This window comes from Apteryx rowi, unplaced genomic scaffold (genome assembly GCF_003343035.1).
Source record: "Apteryx rowi isolate R43461 unplaced genomic scaffold, aptRow1 scaffold_183, whole genome shotgun sequence".
In the NCBI taxonomy this organism is placed as follows: Eukaryota; Metazoa; Chordata; class Aves; order Apterygiformes; family Apterygidae; genus Apteryx; species Apteryx rowi.
Genome location: NW_020448119.1, coordinates 124,066 through 142,924, shown reverse-complemented (window position 1 = coordinate 142,924; position 18,859 = coordinate 124,066). Strand labels below are relative to the sequence as shown.

Below are 18,859 nucleotides of genomic sequence, written 5' to 3'. Positions count from 1 at the left end.
ATTATATACACCAAGAACAGAAAACCTAAGAAAATTTAGTAGTAAATAAAAGGCGGATATTCTTCCTATTCATAAAGTTGAATCAAACCCACTGATGCCGGTGGCAGTCCCTTCTTTAATGAGATGTGGACTCAGCCCCTTCCCCCAATATACACATTTGGTCTCTTGCATTTATTCATAAATACATGAAAGGTATATAAATTGCATCAGAGTCTCGCCTGAGATGAAAGTTTATCTTTAAAATGGAAGTGCAATACCAAAAGGAAAGAGGAGAGCAAACATATACCTTCGTAGGTTTTTCAGATAATTTTTCATCCGAGGAATTACGAGCATGGTATCTGGAAGAAAGGCAAAAAGTTTTTCCCAACACTACTCATCTCATGCACACTATTCTCATTAACTATATTCCAACAGCCTAGAATTACTCCTTATATCCCTTGAAATTAACTTTTCCTTCCTAATGAAAGCAGGATACTGTTGAGCTTTCTCAAGAAAGTGAACTCTATCTTCAATGCCATCATCCTAGAAAAAATTCAGCTGTTCTACAAGCTGTAAAATTATCCCACAGTGCAGAAAACAAGCTACTTCTCTATATGCCAAAGAGAGCAAATTCAGTCAGTGACTATGAACTGCAGAGAGTATTTCTTTCTGATTTTGGTTAAGGTTTTTGGTTGTTTTTCTAAAAATATAGATTAAATACAGATGGCAGAGCACTCCCTCCCCCACCAAGAACAACCAACCAAGCCCCCTCACATTTATTACTACCCTAATCTAAACTATGAACTAGAAATCTAAACTAAACAGCTTCCTCATAGCATTTCTAATGAGCTTCAAGAAAACAAAGAAAAGGAACAACATACACATTTGAAAGAATTATTTTACAAAACACGACACCTATTTTCCTCTTCTTGTTGAAAGATTTCAGCAATTTATAGAGACCAGTAAAGTCACTGTCTAAGGTTAAAAGTCAAGCTGTATCTTTGAAGGGGGAAAAAAAATGAAACAGAGATATATAATACCACCAAACAGATTCTTTGAAGTTTCTACAAAAAAAATTCTTCAAAGAGGAAGAACTAAGGACCCAGCTTTCCCATTCTTTTGTTTGGTACAAACAACAGAGAAACATCCATGCCCATCTTCACATACCTTAGGCAAACAATGCTTTTACTTTGCATTCTGTCATTATAAATGCAAGGGCAGCAGCAACAACAACAAAAAAAAACACACGGGGGGGGGGGGGCAGGGCGGAAGAAAAAGCCAAGCTATCCAACCATGGCAGACTATAATGCAAATAAAAAAAACWTTCTTCACTGGGTCAATGGTCCCAAAGTTAAAGTTCTCATTTACAGAATCAGGCATTAAGTCTGTACTGCTCCTGCCTAAAAATAATAAATCTACCAGCAAGTATAAACAAAACAGAAGCTTGCAAAATCATGTTTAAAACCAAGGTGACCCCACTCATTTTTAGGATGCAGGAAGGGAGGCGATTCACTCAGAAGTGTTTTACATTACAAGACACACATCCTAGTGGACAAGTTAATTAAATGGAGGGAAAAAATTAAAATAAAAAACAAAAAGGCTAAGACACCTTTAATCTATTGTTATTCTGACAACTGAGTCCTCACAGACACTGGGATGCCCCAGTGCTCAGGAAGACCTAACAAAAGCCTTGCTTTATCTTACCATTACATTAAACCTGTTGTTTAATGGGTTCATTCAATGTCAGCTCATCATTAAAATACAAAACTGTAGCGCTCTCCAAGGATGCTTACTTCTGTTTGGAAGGTCGGATATTAGCAGCTGTGGCCTTCAGACGGGCAATGTTAATCTTCTCTGAAAGCTCCTCCACGGTCTCAATGTCCACCTGCTCGTCATCCTCACTGTATTCACACGCATCCTGGAACAGTTTTTGTTTCGTTTTTTAAAATGAGTATCTACTTAGCAATAGCGCTCAGGCCAAAACATTTTGTTTCACTTCAGACTCAAAGAGATTACATCATAACATTAAGAACCAGCATCTCTGGCTACACTGGCCAATAAACAACCCTAAGCAGGTGGTTATCCTCTAGGAATTTCTCCCACTAGCAACTTCTACAAAATGGATTTTGGTAAGGGCAAAACCTCTCTCTGCCGTTTAAGCTTTTACTATGGATCAAATAAAACCTTCACAGGGCAGAGCTTTCCTGCCTACATTTTCCAATAAGCTACAGTTAAACTGCCCTTACAACCTACTACTTTAGACTCTTGCTAACTAACATTTTGACATGAGCTGAAATAGTATCAACATGGTAACAGTCTCTTATACCAAAGAAAGCAAGAGTCACAGCATCATACAACTGGGCTTTGTCAGGCCATATAGAAGACTGCTTACATGATAAAGAGTATAATTTTGGCTCTTTCAAAAAATCTGTGCTAAAATTATTTGAAGTATTTAAGATATTCTGAAAAGCACTTGTTTTTCTATGCCCTCCGACCAAGAAAATTTGCTAATCATCTGTGAAGACAGGGATGAAGAACCACTGCAGTGCTGTAGCAACTGCAGCAGTTAATTACCAACCTTGCATCCATTTACAGTACCAGATTCTGCTCTCCTCCCCCCAACCCCAAACAAGCCTTATTCAAGCAATTTTTAGAAGGTTTTAATCTTATAATCACTAGTCTACTTACAGAATGCAGAACTCTTTCCCCTCCTGAAGTAAGAAAAAGCAATTATACCTTCATTCTGTACTCCATTTCACCCAGTTCCCTGAACTACCCAGTCTTGCCCTCCTCCTATTCTTCTCTTCTGTCCTTCCTTCCTTCTCCTTGTCCTTTTTTCCTTTCTTTTTGGTGAGCTGCAACCACCTTCTTCTCTGAACTGAATACTTACCTGAAATTGATGCAAACAGTTAATCACAAAAACCACTAAGTTCAGAACAGAAAGAAAAAGGCAATATGCAATTCTGTATCAGTGGAAGGCTTCTAATAAAGGCTTTTCATGGTACTCATTATTTTACATTAACTGCAATTCACTGAAGATATCGCACAGTAGCGTTGCTGTTTTAAGAAGCTCTTATTAAAAAGGTGAAACTGTTGCACTGACTCAGCTGGCCACAGATGAGGCCACATACAGCACTAATTAACAAAAACAATATGCAACAAGAGCAGCCTAAATTATCATACAAGCATTAGTAACAAGTAGTTAATGATGCACATTTCCAACTACCAATCATGAAACTTGCATCTGCGAAATTTGCAGCTACGTTAATTTAAAAGGGACTCAATTTATAACAGGCATCTAAATCTTAGTTAATAATTTCCTTTTTGACAGAGCAAAAAGATGTCTCAATCTAGTGTTTGCTGTAATATTTGGCTTTTTCACCCAACCTTTTCTTAAGCCAAGCCTTCTTCCCCCTACCCCTCAACCCATAACTCACAGCAGGGGTAACTGTAATTCAAGCAACAACATAAAAACTCGCTACCTTAGTTACCGACACCACATTAGAGTGATTACAGTTGTGAATAATTCTGCCAGAGAAAAGAAAATCATCTCTAACACTGTCTCCCATGGCTGTGTGATAGAGGCTATAGAAAAGACAGAAACTAGAAACAGTTTGAAAAAGTAATAAAGTAATAAAGTCTGTCCTCCTTTACTAAAGTGGCACTGGGAGGGGGGAAATATACATAAAATATATATATATACACACACATTTTGTGTCTGTGTGTGGGCACATTACCGTAGAATCTTCCAATCTTTGAAGAGGAAGGAAACTATATAACATCCACTGCTATAATACCACTCAAATGTTCCCAAGTCATCTTCACCTTTCACTAACAATGTCATGAGGAGCCCTGCAAAAGTGTTGGTAGTATAGACTCCATACAAGAAAGAGGTATAAAATTTTAAATCACTCACTTTTGGAGAAGCTGACAACTTTACCTGTATGACCAAGTATCACAAATTACTGCTGAAATAAAAAGGTGATACTCAGCTATAGCTGTTTTAGACCTGAATGGAAAAGCATCCTTGCTTCTACAAGTTGCCATGCACACTCCCTAGTTATCTCTAGGCTGGCAAAAAGTCATATCTTTTCAAACAGAAATAGAGAGGAGCAAGGACGGTGACCTTAGGTGGGAACTTACTAGCCTTAGAGAATAATCTCACCCTTTCTTTCAAAGATATATTTCCATGTGCTGACTTTAAAGACACCATTCTTCTCTGCCCAGGAAAGCAGCTTTGATCTCTGGTGGCTTCTGTATTTGGAAAGGAGATAAACAAGTTATTCTATTACTACTCACTACTGAGGTTTCTTGCATCTCTCTTCAGAGCAGCTATGAGTCTGCTTAATGCCCTGACAGTTTCTGTTATGAGTCTACCACGAGCAGTTTGGAGGTAAACCAAATTGTCTTCTGACTTTGGAAATAATGTACTGGCACTGGCAGAAGCCTGAGGAAGTAGACTGTTTCTTTGCGGCTGAAAGCCCATAAAATTTGTTCCGTCTTGTAAATATCCTCCTACAAATTAGCGCTGGAACCAGGTAGAGCACAGAGAAAAAGAACAGCAGGAGAATGAAAGTCAGAAGACACCACATGCCTGGGATGTTGGTGAGGTCCAACCAAATATCACTTGCAGTCTAGATCCAGAACAAATATACCATGGCTACTGAATTGCCAACTGAATTAAGACTTCATTGCATTTCAGCTAAGTATTTCAACAACTTTCAAACATTGCCTATGAAGAGTATGCAGCTTTGTTCCATGTCTGGCAAATGGTTCTATATGCTTACAGAAACTTTTATGATTTGCTATATAAAAATCACACTTGAAGAACAGCATTTATCCAGTCAGCAATTTTTCCCACCAACTCCCCCTCACATTTGCTTTACTTGTTAGTCCTTGTCATTACCTAGTTTTAATAAACAGAAGCAGCTTTTTTGATGCTTTTTTTTTTAATCAAGTCATTTCATTTTTAGGAAGACAGATGCATCCAAGTTGCTTTTAAGTTATTCTGTAGTAAGCCACAGCTACATGTTCAGCTTCCGCACTGAAAAATAGAGATTGACCCATTTGCACAAAGTCACAAAGGCAAGGAAACCAAAAATGCAACAGAAACTGTCCAGATTCTCTGAAGCTTAACTGCTATGCCAGAGCTCACACATTCTTTAAAAAAGGATGTACTGTAGGACCCAGAGTACTGAAATACCAAAAATTCCTCAGATGAGGAAAGGGACAGAAGCTTGAATTTGAAATTAAGTTCTACTAAAAGAGAGGAAGGGAGGGAAAGCAAAGCAAAAGGAGTTGGGAGATAATGAACTGTACTATCTCCACAGCAGCAGACCTTCTCCTGAGCTTCACCAGGAGATGTGAACAGGTAGCATAGCTGCTCTGTAGCATCTTCTTAATCCTCCCCAGGGTCTGACGAGAGAAGGCAGAGCTCACCATCACAAAACCAGAGGAAATAACTGGTTGAATAAAAATTATTCAAACAAAAATCCTATTCAAATTACAGAACTACTAAATAGATACATATCATTATGCTGAAAATGTATTAAATGTGCCAGAGGTGCAAAGTTACATAATTTAACAGATAGTTGTTTTATTTCATGATACATAAAGCACTTCTCATTTCTTCCAGCTCTCCTAGGTCATCCATAAACTCTCTGGTTGCCAGAAACCTTCTGATATTTCCCGTAGCTTTTCCATTTTATATAGTATCACTGTAATTCTACATGCAAGAGATGACTATAGCTTCTCTTGAGCAGGCCGAACTGCACTGTCTAAACTACCTTTAGACACCATTATGCTGCAGGGAAGGGGGAGTACAGAAGGGTTTAAAAGATGCTAGGATCCAGAGAGTGAGAAAAACAGAAAATGACTTCTACTAGAAATACTATCATGGTAAAGCTTTTGAGTCCCTGACAAGTTATACAAGGCTAACTCAAGGGTTTATAGTTATCCAGGTAGATATGTTCTCACGGCAGAACTTTTAAAGTGATTATCATACTAGAAATACAGATCCCCAAAATCAGTGAGAGATGGTACCTTTTTCATTAAAGACCGGAAGCAGGGGTGGGGGGTTTCAAGTTAAAAAAACCCCTCCACTGTCCACCAAGAAATTCACATCTTTAAGTTTACAAGTTCTGCATATGATGAGTGTAAAGCAAAAACACTACTTTTTTCTTTCTTGCCTTTAACAACAAAGGGAAAAATGCTTCAGGATGGGAAATCTTTCCTTTCTTTGTCTTTTCCTGACTTTCTGGTAGAAGGAAAAATATCACAATAATGAAGAAACTCAGAAGTCTACTTCTTATTAAGTTCTGACATAAGAATAGTTCTACCTACGTAAGTACTATCAACCCTTTCTAAGTCGAACCCTGTTGATAGCCTAGCATAACTCCAGGGGTTTCTACAGCCTGAAAAAGCTTGCTGAAACCCTGCCTTTCTAACATCAGTCCTTCCACCAGTCCTGTAGTTATGAAACTTCTAAATGCCTCTGAGTTTGTAGGAATAAAATACCTTAAGGAACGAGGAACGCAGACACAAAAAGGAACAATCCCACGCTACAAGGGAAGTTTTACTGTTGTTACAGAACTGTTAGCACTTTTCCCTCACTGCACTTCATGGCTGTTTCTAAGCACTCTCTTCTCACCTTTACCTGTCTGTTTCTGGCAGCCCACACCCCTATTGCTGGTCCCTGAAGAATCAGTCACCTTTTGGCAGAGGGTCCCCAGTGACAGTGATCAAAAAGAAAAGGGGAGATGACAATGGATGACTTCAGAAATTACCCAAACAAATGCCTCATTTCTGCATCTTGCTACTTTGTCTAGAAATCTCACACATGCTCTGTTACAAAAGCTCAGAACATACTAGAGATTAAGTTTAATGAAAAGTGTAAAACATATGTTTTGTGGACTATTTAAGTTTTAACAATGTTATAATCATTCATAATAGTTCTGCACCATTTTAATGTTTAGCTCAGAAGAAGAAGGGCTGAAAAACAAAGTTTTAACAGCATTTAAAGTAAAGCATCTTACCAGACAGAGAAGCTGTATTTAGACTAGTAAATTAACCAGGGCCAGGGGACTGAAACTCTATCTATAGCATTAAATACTAAAACAATCCATGGCATGGTTTTGGCTTAAGCCAGCAAGCTCTCATGTGAACGATTCACAGACATAGTTTGTGACTAACCCCATGCCAAACAGCCATTCCCAACTGGCATTTTGTATGCAATCATCCTGCCTTGGAGAACAAGTTTAATATCAGGGGCCAGGCCATGGCAGTTCAATTTGTTCAGATAGGCAAATGTGAGCAAATATAGCCAGAGAGGTTTGTTCATATCGCCCAACCCAGGATGCTCAACTTTCCTAGACTTCTGTTATTGATGTAATTCAGGGAAGGAAATGCAAAAGGACAAAGTTAGCATTTGAAGGAGCTTCTCCTCTTCTTGAGTTGAGAAGGAGCTTACAGAGTTTTGTAAGTACATAAAGTTAGTACAAGGTAAAAAGTTCATCTGAAGAGCACCATGATGCAAAATTAAGAACACGGAAGTCACCACTGCAAGGAGAACTACATGGAAATACACTAAAAAAGAAACAATAATAGCTACTATACAGGTAAGTAGCAATCATCCTGTCTCTCACTGGAGGTTGTTTTTTCTCTTTTAAATGACTATTTCCTGAGTAACAAGAACAAGTCCAGATTCCGAACAAGTAGTAAAAGAGCTGTCGTTAGTATTTTCATTTAAACGAAAGTATTAGTGGACCTGCACACACACTTTGCTTCCATATTTCCACTAGCTGAATGAAACAGATAAACCTCCTGTACCAGTCTACTCAGTACGGATTGACTTCATCCAGTCTGACAAACAACGCTGGTATAGCCTGGCAGGCAAACACTATGCTGACACAAGAGTGCAAATGGTTTAATAAGAGCATATTCTTGCTGTCACTTGAGGCAGTCAGTATCTCAAGTTCTGTGATGAACTTGCATGATTCTGACTAAACCAAAGGCCTGCTAAACAACATATTTTTTAAGAGTTTTCTGCAAACTTCCAGAAGCATATTCACAGAATCACAGAATAGTTAGGGTTGGACAGGACCTCTGGAGATCATGTGGTCCAAACCCTCCCTCCCCCCTGCCAGGTAGGGTATTCTCCCTTTCCATCACTGCCTCCCCAATGACCTGACTATGCAAAATAATGTGACATTTAATACAACTTGGCAGCGGGACAAGCATGGGTCAAAGAAGCTAGAGAGGAGAAGAAAAAACAAAAAAAAACAAAAAAGCACACCTACAACAGAGCTGTCCAGAGTATCCTGAAAAGTATGGAGAAACTTTAAGAGGTTCCCTACAGTGAGGAAAAAGGACAATTCTTGATAAGTAATCTCTTGTCAGAGGAGTACTTCAACAGTGTTACTTTTTTCTGGATGGCCTGAAGGTCTCCAGTAAGATCCTGAAGTTGACCTGCGCTTTGGGTAAGAATGTTTTAGTTTACTTCTCCCTTGAAACAGGAATATCCTGCACCTTTCTCCCCAAAGGAGCACAAAAGTAGCTTGAAAATCTTCTCTCATCTCACTGACCACGACTGAACTCAAAAGGGTGTCTAGTCCTCTATGGTGGACTACTACATCTAATAGCTGGATCTTCCCAACCACTAGAACTACAGTAAACGCTGCCTAACAATTCATTGTTATGGAAAGCAAGAATTTCTGTAAGGGATCAACCTTCTTCAATAAGCATTATTTTCTTCTTGTCCAATTCTGTAAACTGTGCCTTGGAAATCTTATCTAAGCTTACCGATACATAGATCATATTAGCCACCAAGACTGAGAATAACTCTTACAACTGAACAGCTCCCACTCTTTTGGGGCCTTTCAGCCCGGGTCATCTTAAAAGCAACGCCACACCCACAAATCAAAAAGATGCAAAGATAATGCTGCCTCACACTGTATTCCTACTGCAGTATCTATTTTCAGGCCACTAATGACATCTCTTCAGCCCATACTGGCTAACAGTCTCCAAACCTCAGACACAAGAGATGTACACATGCTGATCCTATTCGTACTCTGCACAGACATCTATTACCCTGCAACCACATGCATTTCCTCCATGAATTCTGACCAGAGAGCTGATTACGCTTTGGTGCCACTCAGAATTCCTTACCTGTAAAGGGTTTCCATTATCAAAGCAAGAGGAAACCCTAAGGAACCTCACAAGGTGGGAAGAGAAGAGAGAAGAGAGAAGAGAGAAACAGGAAAGAACCTGCTTCTCCCCAACTTACTCATCACACAAACCTCTCACCTAAAGAACAAAGAAGTCCCTTCACTTGCAATCCCCCTGCATACCAAGCTATTCCAAACATGCAAATCACTGGGTGCTTCATATTAAGATTGCAGGGAAAAGCACAGAAAGTATATGCAATACAGAGGGGAGTTGCCAGAGTCATAGTGAGGTGCCGTGTTTCAGGCAGTCAGTCTCTCAAGGATACAACATGAAGACTGCAAAGAGGGACAGCAACACTTCCCTGTTTCTTTTTTCCTATGCAATGGCTCCTAATAGCAATGGGTCTCCCTATGAGCTAAAGAACAATCATAACCAATAGACCTGCGGAGTGCAGGAGAAACAGACCATCAGGAGGTGCTTTCCTCTTTCTGTGGACCTTCTGAGATCTTCAGTAGGGAAGAATCCCCCTACCTACAATCCTCCAAAACTTCAGGGCTCTCTGGCCCCTTCTATTCTTTGTAATAAAAATATGTTTGCTCACTGACAAGCTCCTTACTTTTAAGCAATCTCTCAAGGAAAAGGACTAGAGATTTACATATTTAGATTTGAAAACAGATGAGCTCGACCGTCCACTGTGAGATCTGTTGTTCCTCAGCTTTACTGCTCTAGAAACCAAAGCTAGCTTAGTCAAGTCTGTGTGAGCTACAGTGAAGACACACCCTTATATGGTTTACCACCTCATTCTAAAAAGAAAAAAAATACATTCAAAGATACCTTTTATGAAGTAGTTTCTAAAACTTGTACAGTAATTTCTTCCAAAACAAACATTTCCTATAATCTCTGATGATTATTATTTTTTAGTTTCATCATCCTTGTGTAGGACAACAAAAACAATCTTTAACATCTACCCTGATAACAAACTACTCTGTGACCTGAAAATTATGATTTCAATGGCTTACCAAAAAATCCCTAAGACTTCCTTGTCTGAAAAGCCTAGCAGTTGTCTGGTACATATTAAACACGATTCTCATACTGGATGATAATCCTGCTGAAAGTTATGGATTACGAAGTGAGCACCATCCTGCTCAAACAAGACAACAGTTCAGTTTTCAACCCCAAACCTTGGAAGAACTTCAAAAAACTATAGCTGCTTTCAATACCCTCACCCTCATGCAGCCAGGTTGCTATCATTTTGTCTTGAGAGTTGTGAGCTGGAGTATTAAATGATTAGTCAACTTTTCTGGAAGTTAAATACAACATATTCTCTAAAAGCAACAGTTGTTGGCTTTTAATTTAATAACTCTGCATATGGTTTAGAAGAGAAAAAACTCTAATTTGGTTTTCAACTAGGAAAGGACTAAGTTAATACAAAAGGGCTAAAAGAATTATTCACTTTCAAAATCCTGAACACACTAACATAATTACTTCAAATTTTAATTAATTTGCTCTTAAATTCTTCTCCAGTCTAGTTTTTCTCTTTCCACGTTTATCTCATCCCAAGAAAAGCCTATCTTACTTTGGCATTCATTTGGATCACTTCCAAAACTGAACCTTCACGTATTTTAGGTAACAATATACTGTTTCTTAGTCACATACTGACATTATCAAAAATATCAAGTAGATATATGTGGGACTGTTTTGTTTTAGGTCTGGGATGAAATTTGATGGAAATTCTACAAGCATTAAAATCTAAAGATACCCTTTCTATGTTAACTACATTGTTATGTTTATTCTGCAACTTCTGCATCAATTTTGTTTTCTGTTGAATACAGAATGACAGCTTTGACACTCAAATTTATAGCTAAATTTCAAGAGAATTTAAGGACAAATTCAAAGATTCCTTCCAGAAACAAATGCTAACTACTCAGGGCTACAAATTTAGGTAGAAGGAAACAGCTTAGAACAGCAGAAATACTGGACTGGCTATGTTATAGGATCCTAAGTCATATTACAAGGAACCAAGTTGCCTGAGTCAATACAGGAGGAAGACAACATGCAACAGTTCTATTGCAGCTTTCTCAATGTCACTCAGTTCTTACCTGAGAAACAGACGTCTGGAAGGCCATATAATGCTAACTATAAAAAGCTATTTAACTAACAAATGAAAAATATTTTCGCTTGGACCCATATCTAGATTTTCTAAAGAAACTAAATTCTAGGACACAAACGTCATACAGAGTCTTTCAAATCCATGGTTCTGACGTTTGTTGCTCAATTAAAAAAAGAATCCCTTCATAAATAGTTAAATGCTTACCACTTTTTCAACATCTACTTCCTCTTCACTTGGGAAGTCAGAAGCACCATCCAACATCTCATCAGCAGAATCATCAGTTTTTTCATCCTCCTCATCGTCATCATCCTCCTCCTCCTCCTCCTCTTCCATATCATCAACAGTAATATCAATAGTGGGCATATAACCCTTTTTGTGATGCTTGGGTTCTTGTGCCCTCTGTTCTGGCATCAGGAAGTCACCTTTATCAGATGTATCAGATTTGTTACCTGTATTGCTTTTATTTTCTAGGGCAGGTGCAATGCTAGATATTTTGCTCCAAGAACTGTTGGCATGTATTACAATATCTTTAACTGCTTTCATCTCTTCCTGACAATCAACAGCACCTTGTTCTTGGGAAGAGGTGTTACTGATTTCCTGTGTGGCTACATTTGTTTTGCCTTCCTCAGTATGTTCTGTCTGCTTTTCTCCTGAAGCATTATCCTGCTCTTTCGCAGAACTGATTTCAGACTTACTTCCTTTTTTCTCCCTTATGCTTTCTGCTTCTGTAGAGTCTTTGTACTCCTTCCTTTCCATTTGCAGCTGCACAGAAGCATCATCCTGATGTTCTCTTTTGTTCTGAGGTGGTTCAGTTCCTCTCTGGTCCTTCTCCTTGTTCTCTAGATGTGCATCTTGCTCTTTTTGACCCTGTGGCTGCCCAGAGTTTGCCTTGTCGCCCTCTTTGATCGGTGCCTGCACATCTCTCTCTTTTCCTCGTTTCTCTGAGTGTTCAGCACGTATTTGTTCCTTTCCACGGTTCTTCAGCTGTGCAGTTTCCTGATTCTCGAGACTCTGTGGACGTACACTATCTACATGAGCAACTAAAGGCTGATCTGATGATCCACAAATGGTTTCAGAGTTAGTTGAAACAGCCTCTACTACAGCTTCAGAATGGACAGAATCCTCTTTCTCCTCAGTGACCGCATTGTTTTGCTCATCGTTTGGCTTCTCACTGATGTACGAATGATCTGACGATACAACATCTGCAGAAATATCATGCTGAAGAGAGGAAACATCATCTGAATAACCCTCTAGCACCCTTGAATCCTTCTCCGCTGTCTCCAATGAAGCGGAATTTCTGTCAGGTGTGATTGCGCCAGATGCTGACTCTTCAACATTATTTGACTGATTTACTGACACCTCATTTTCTTCTGGTTTGCTATCTGACACTGTGACCTCTGACTCCACAACTTCAACCTCCTCTGAGCGTGAAGCCTTCCCATTCTCTTTCTGCTGAGTAGCACCTGAGTCATCTTTCTGGAATACATTCTTGGAATCTTTTTTCATCTGGAGAGATGCAAAATGGTGAAGAATGGAGTTTGGCACTGTCTTCTGTCCTGGGAGCTGAAGTAAAGCAAAACTACCAGACTGTAAAGGTATGAGACTAGCAGTAGTAGTTGGCTGACCACCTGAGCTACACGTTATTTTAGACTCAGAGCCTGTTTGATTTGCCATGCTGCTAGCAGCAGGAGGAGAGATCCTCAGAGTCAGAGTGCCTGCCTGAGAGACAAAGCTTGGTACTGAAGGAAGAACAGAAGATGCTTGAGTGGCCAGATTAGCTGTAGAGGAAAACTTTGGTCCCGCAGTTTGTGTGGCTGAATTTGTGGCAGGAGAAGTGGAAGACACAGAGGAAGTGGGAGACACAGGTGACTCGGAAGGTTTGGAAGGGGCAGGCAACCGAATTCCTACAACTGATCCTGTGAGAAAAATAAAATGCCAATTAATACTTCCTCAAATCAACCTTTCCTTTTAGTTCTAGTATTTGATGCTGTACTAGAAGTAGCCAGAGTTCTCAAGGATCACAATATAATCAGGTATTCAACCACAAGTTCTCATTGAATGATCTCGTACTGCATAAAGAAAGGTTTACCATTGAATTTTCACATGRAACACCCCTATAAAACACATAGGGTGGCTACTAGAACTGACAGAGATTTAATGGCAAGTTTCACTATTAAGAATTTTAATCAAAAAGGCATTGCATTTAGTTGAGGTTTCCCTCATTTTACTTTTCACTTTTTTCCCATTTATTAGAAAAAGGGAAAAGTGGATTTTCTCAAGCAAAGCAAAATAAAAATATGTTTAATTAAAAACCCTGTTTTTCAGAAAAAGAATTCCACAGAGAAGAACTACCACAAGATTATGTGATTATATCATGATCTTCTTCCACCTTAATGAGCTCTTGCACACATTCATTAGACCCCTGCTAGGAACTCCATTAAAACAAAGAGGAAAAATACAACCACTGGCAGCTAGTTTCTCCTAGAATAGCAAAAATGCAAAACTAGAAAGGAACGTTAATGCACTCTTTAACTGATTTACTACATCTCATGCTCAGACCTCAGCTAACGCACAGGAGTATTTTTCTGCAAGTGACCTGACCCATTACTCTTCTCCCCAGGCAGCTTTGTAAGCTACTGTTCTTGCTCTCACACCTCAATTTTCAATCCCATTCTGCCTCCATCTTTTCAAGATGCCTCTTTATAAGGAAGGGAACAGAAGAAAAATTCTGATGGAAAGTAAAAATGTATTTAAAATATGTTTTATTTATAAACATGTTTTATTTATAAATATGTACAACAGTACTCTCAATATGCATCCTACCTACATTGTGTCAGATGCCTACAAATTCTATCTCTTCCCCCATTTAACAGCAAAGGAACTTTTCTAATCCTGCCTTCACTATGAAAAAGAGAAATATCTGAGAAATCAAATACATTTTCCTCACACTGCAATGAGGAAAAAAACCAGCAATTTTATACTTCAGTTTAACATTTAATCTGAATATCTAGCATAAGAGCACTAACAAACATGTGAAACACAACAAGAATAAGCCAATACATCCAGCAAGGCACAGGTAACAGCTCTTTCGTTTTAAAAGAATATTCAACAAGAATTATATTTAAATCCTCAGATCTACCTAATTTCCTTTAAGTGATGACAAGACAGAGCATGTGGTTCCTTTGTCACACATAGGCCCTTTTACTTGCAGCACAAAACACCCAGATTTTGGCAACTTAGCTATTAACTGTACTTTCTGCATTTTAGACACATGGTGTTTAAGTTGCATTACATCTGAATAACTACACTTCATGTTCTTTAACTCCTCATACAGAACCAAATTACACTCCATTCAATTACTTTCAGGAGGGAAAACGAGCATCACAGAGACATCTATTGCATGACTTGTTCCTGAGTAACATGCTACACAGTCAAGACAAACTTTGAACTTTATACCTGGATTGCGGAACATTACTGGCTGCACATTGGGCTGGGCACCAGCAGCTCGAAACTGATGCAGTGGGACAAGCTGAATGATCTGTCCGTTAGGATGTCTGAACAGGTTCACACCACCAGGGCTCCTGAGAGGCTGAAGGACCATCCTCTGCCTCTGAGGAAGCTGCATGTTGTTTAACGGTCGCAAAGCAGGAGATGTCTGATGCACTGGAATCAACAACAATCGAGGTCCTACGCGTTTTTCTGCTCCAGGAGACATCTTCTGTGGAGTCTTACTTGTAGCTTGTGGAATAGCATCCTCTGAAAAATTTTAAAAGTTGTATAAAAATTAGTTTAAGAAACATCCTACGAATCAGACACTATCTGTAATAAGAACAAGTGCAAGCATTTTAGAAATAACTCGATCTCTTGAAAGCATGTTACATCAGTACCTTTTTATTCACAGAACATACACAGGATGAACCAGGCCAGTTACAGTTTTCCTTTCACTGTTCTGTCAACATTTCTCAGTCATGACCCAGAAGACTCGCATGTAAAGATGAGAGGGTAACTTCATGCCTATTTCTTGGATTCTGTACCAATACTGCAATTCTAGCAAACCCAGTGATAATTATGTTACACATTTCTATGGGCCAAAAAATGATTTGAGACTTCCAACTCATTTCATAGCAGTCACAGAACAGATAGCCACATTTTTTTCTTCTCTACTGGCTTAGGCTGGACTCAAACGAGCAACTTGGAAACTACGTTTCTTATCCTATTTTGGAAATAAGGTTGAGGGGAGCAAATCTGTGTTCAAATTGGGTTTTACAGTTGCAGATTTTATTCCAACTATGAAGGAGACAGGGGGAAAAAAAAAGTGTTTGCAGTAACAATTCAAAGTACCCAAGCCTTACCTGGTTTTGGATTCAGTGTAGGACTTGAATTAACTCCTGAGAGTATAATTGGAACAGAGCCAACAGAGGAAGCTGGTGTGGTCACTACAGACGTGGTTGTTGCAGTTGTTGTCAGTACAACTGTGGAAGTGGACGTTGTGGAAACAGGACGAGTAATTGTTGATGTTGTWACTACAGTTTTAGGGAATGATATGGTTGCTACTGGTGTAGCTATCCCAGTTGCTTTTGTTATGTTCACAGTGGCAGTAGGTGTTGTGGGTGAGGGAGCAGTACAGGTGTTAATTCCAGGTGTTGCAGGAGCACCTGTGACTGTAATTCCAGGAGGAGAGCTGGCAGGTTCACTAGCTCTTGTTTGGCTAGCAGTGGTCACAGTAGATACTGCCACACTGGTACTTTCTACAGTGATTGGAGAAGTGGTGGTGGCTGCAGTGACCCCAGGAGAGACAGTGCAGTGAACTGAAGATGGCCTTGAGGGAACCACAGGAGTAACAACCATTACTGGTGTAGGTCTGATACTGAACTTCTGCGGCCCTGACAGAGGCTGGGGTGTGCTCACTCCAGGAATCTTCTGCTGTAGGGCTCCGGCTTTATTCATCACAAATTGTGTGAACACACCACCAGGTGAGGGTCGTGCAGCTGCAAATAAAAACTTGCAGGTCAAAATTTTAATAGATTTCCTCTTTGCTTTTCATGAGGTGCTACAATACTCATTTCAGCAAGAATTTGGGGCCCTGTTTTCTTAAAGAGCACATTGTAATTAGATCAAAACTTTCACAGCAGTCCTGAACATGCCTTAAATTATTACATTATTAGAAGTATAGCTGTTATATCCCACTTCTATAGCTTTCTGTTGCACTTCTTCCTGGATATACAAAAGAATCAGGTCTTGGGGGGTTATGTTCTTTATTGTGGAACTACCAACAGCGAGTTAAAATTTCAGTACATGAAAACAAACAGCTAAGTGAGATAATGGGCTCATAAGATATTTTCTAAATCTCATATTCTTCCTGTAACAGCTTCTTTGTGTAGTCTTCCTCTTTCACTGCTTCTTGGTTTTCATGCCCCTGCTACTGTATCCACGTCACACAGCCACTTCGGGGGGGGGGGGGGGGGGAGGGGGAGAAAGCATTTGCCATGTCCCCTTCTCATTGCAATGACAATTGTGAAGCTGAGGACTGGATGGGACAAGTTTAACCAACTGGAAGTAATCACTGTTGGGAAGCTCCTTCCCCTCATCCCTTGCTCACCAGGGATCAGAACACTGAATCTGCATCACTCCAGACCCCTACAGATGAGGGGTAGAACCTGGTTATATAGTACGACAGTGCAGAGCATTACTATTGGGCAAGCCCCACTTAAATATTCAAGTTATTCATATACATAGCATCTTTAACCCAGAAGGTGCCAAAACACTTGGCAAATCCGATATGCAACAATCACTTCACCCATCAATGAAATGCAGCCACCTCTTTAATACTGTGTAAACATATAATACAAGAAGTTTTATTACAGGAAGAGAAAGCAACACATTCCGTTTACACTGCAAGGAAAATTTAGGCCGAAAAACAACACAATTGACCAAAAGTTAGAGTTTTGCCAGGACACAGGTAACATCCTTTTCTCTTGCAAAGCTTCTTCAGATCTTATTATAGCATGGATGGGTGCTAGATTTTATAACTCATACAAAATGAAACATTCAAGAGCAATTTCTCCTCTTGCCATGCTGGGGTAACCGTTTCAGTACCAACTCAGATATGAGTACCACATGCGTCTTCTGATTTTTTTTATTTATTACTCTGGAGGGTTTCCTATTCAAGTGCTGACTAAGTCCAACCCTGTTTAGCTTGTGAAATCCAATGAGATTACAGGCTGGTGTGGTATTGGCTGCCCACCTGTTGTTTCCCTAATCCAGATTTGGATCATCTTGTCTTTCACTGTGTTGCTTCATGCATCTTTGCTGTTCTCATGAATTCCAATTACAAGCGCAATATCATCAGAAAAACAAACAGTGAAGAACCACAGATTAGAATCATCCTGTTACTTTTAACCCTCACCTTAACAACTTCTCAAAGTATGATGAAAAGCAATTAAAAATCATAGAAAATTCTCAAAACAAAAATCCAAGTTTAACATTCAATCAGTGTATCTCCATCCACTCTTGTCTCTTGAAAATATGCTCTAGTAGTATTAATAAAATAACTAACAGTCAACATCTTTGAAGTCAAAATAAAACTTTCTGTTTTAGATAAAGAGGTTATTTATTGCAGAGGCAGTTTAGGTAGGCAACTCAGCCAAAGGCAGCATGCACTGTTGCACTGAAATCAACAGCAACGCTGTACACTCACTTTTTATTTCAGCTTCACGCAATTTAAAATACAGTAATAAGTTCCAACCTACCTATCTGTCTCTGTGCTGGGACATGAGCTTTCAGAGTCGTCACAGTGGGGGTTGAAGTAGTGCTGGTGGAAGATGTAGTTTTGGGAGTTGATGTTGTGGGGACCTGGACTGATGGTGTCCCGGAAGCAGCTGCTTTAGCATTGGATGCTACCTTGGAGATCACAGTACTGAGGGTTGAGATATCAAGTACTGTGGGTCGCAGCCTGCCTGTGATATAAGCAGCTAGCCGATTGGCGGGATGTAATGCCCCCATCTGTCCCAAAAGCAGTTTGGCCTGAGGATAACTTTTACCATTAACCTGAAAAAAGTGGAAAAGGGAAATTTTGTGAAGAAAAAAGAAAAAAAAAAAAAAAAAAGAGCTAATTCACCACCTCTGGAGAGGTGTTTCATTCCACAGGACTTCCAAGTCTCCTAATTTCCTTTCTGCCCAAGGTAACTCAAAGCAACTGTATTATATCTTTATAACACTGAGATTTTAGATGCTACTCAGACTCTCGTACAGAACCAAAGAGTCCAAAGGAGCATCAGCAGTCACTGARCTTATGTGCTAGCTTCACTCTACTTATTTTTCTTGCCCTTCTACTTATGCTACATTCCTGACTAAAAATGATTTTTCAAATTTAAGGACAATTTTAGATAAAAGTCTCAAATCCAATGAACTTCTTGTATCACAGAAGAATAATTAATGCCATACACACTGGGACAAAACTCTAAAGAGCCTGTAAAAATGCTGTCAATTTTTTATCTGTACTGTCACTTGATATGGTAATTCAGGTACTATGGGTTGACTAACTTCAAATTCAGAGTTGTGGTTGTAACCAGCTGCCTGGGAGAGAGATAAAACAGCATCTTTCTA

The 18,859-nt window shown here is 39.4% G+C and overlaps 1 protein-coding gene across 6 annotated transcripts in view; it reads right to left on the bottom strand.

Moving 5' to 3' along the window:
• MGA (MGA, MAX dimerization protein) overlaps positions 1-18,859 on the bottom strand; it is a 53,993-nt gene that overhangs the window by 11,741 nt on the left and 23,393 nt on the right. For 2 of the 6 annotated variants that reach the window (XM_026061669.1, XM_026061671.1), the window contains 6 exons: positions 18,004-18,301; positions 15,607-16,242; positions 14,711-15,010; positions 11,459-13,170; positions 1,773-1,903; positions 287-338 (listed from right to left, as the gene is read on the bottom strand). In XM_026061669.1, coding sequence (XP_025917454.1) covers positions 287-338; positions 1,773-1,903; positions 11,459-13,170; positions 14,711-15,010; positions 15,607-16,242; positions 18,004-18,301 — 3,129 coding nt within the window. The remainder of the gene's footprint in view (positions 1-286; positions 339-1,772; positions 1,904-11,458; positions 13,171-14,710; positions 15,011-15,606; positions 16,243-18,003; positions 18,302-18,859) is intronic. The other 4 variants (XM_026061672.1, XM_026061673.1, XM_026061675.1 and 1 more) reach the window with 3 other exon arrangements.